This window comes from Drepanopeziza brunnea (genome assembly GCF_022702325.1).
Source record: "Drepanopeziza brunnea f. sp. 'multigermtubi' strain 214-2 chromosome Unknown ctg14, whole genome shotgun sequence".
In the NCBI taxonomy this organism is placed as follows: domain Eukaryota; kingdom Fungi; phylum Ascomycota; class Leotiomycetes; order Helotiales; family Drepanopezizaceae; genus Drepanopeziza; species Drepanopeziza brunnea.
Window position 1 is genome coordinate 1,541,459 of NW_027094077.1, and position 1,179 is coordinate 1,542,637.

Sequence of the window (1,179 nt, forward strand, 5' to 3'; positions counted from 1 at the left end):
GGATCGGTGCAGAAGGATTTCTTTCTTTTAATTTCAGCTTATTATCGCAAGTACATCTATGCTCATACAGTGAAGCGAGGAGATTGCCAGGTTATAAATAGCTGGCTTTGGATAAGATGGATATGGCCCGATAGATATAATTCCCGTTTTTGCACCTGGTTTCAGATTATATCCATCGTCACCTTTCTTGCTATTCGCTCTCTTCACCATCTCCTTCCTGTTGCAAGCATATCCCTCATCGTTGGCTCGCGCGATCGACAGGCTTACCAACCCTTCGACATTGGTATTGCTAAGATGATGCTGTTGTCGCAATCTGTTTGCTCGGTCTTGCTAGCCGCAAGCTTTCTCTTCGGCAAAGGGCACGGAAGAGAAGTTATCGGGTACCGAACGGTTTCTCCCGTGAGTGTTCACTTGTCGAATTTATATAATATAAGCTTATATTGGTTCCGCGGATGATAGTGGGAGACCGGTGAAACCAACCAAAACTTAAGGCCGGTTAGAAATCCAAATTTCGATCGGAAACGCGAAAAGTATAATGTGTTAGGGTCTGGCTACTATATGGGTAAGTAAAAAATTCATACCGCTAAATCGTTGCCTACTTCTGATGCGGCGTTAATCAATCAAATAGTAAACAAACCTGGTGGCTGGGAACCAACTCCGCCTTGGTGGAATGGTGCTAGGCCGCAGTACTGTGTTATCGAAGCGGATATGGACAAGGTTAGAAAGGTCCCGAAGATATGGATCCCAGAATCTTACTCGGCAAAATCGGGCGGTGGTTCAAGGGCGCCCCGAAAGCGGTTATGGACTTATATGACTAAAAACGACGATGCGATTAATGAGTATATCAAGTCGATGGGCGTGCGGAACCCGAAAAAAGCATTTCGCTTTGCCTACATGCCAGGTCCGAAGAAGGAACATCAGATGGTTATCCCAACCGAGACGATAAACAATAACGAGTTAGATTTCTGGGCTCAATGCTTTCCCACAAAAGAACAGCTACTAGCACGTTCAGACAAAGAAGTTGATTGGGACAGTTGGGGTATCATTGGAGATCCTGACGGGGCGGCTCTGATACCTCAATCGGGCGATTCCTCTAACGAAGGGGACAGGGGGAGCTGGCGGTGGTGGTGGGATTGCCTCCGAGGCAAATGCAATCGGCAACTTACTGCCGCAATATAG

At 46.7% G+C, this 1,179-nt stretch overlaps 1 protein-coding gene across 1 annotated transcript; it reads left to right on the plus strand.

Annotated features, from left to right (window-relative positions):
* Window positions 1–294: 294 nt before the first annotated feature.
* Window positions 295–1,179, plus strand: L3040_008028 (uncharacterized protein; the record flags this gene model as incomplete). The annotated part of the gene is made up of 3 exons (XM_007297641.2): window positions 295–399; window positions 460–562; window positions 629–1,179. The coding sequence occupies 3 exons, from the start codon at window positions 295–297 to the stop codon at window positions 1,177–1,179; spliced, it is 759 nt and encodes a 252-aa protein (XP_007297703.2).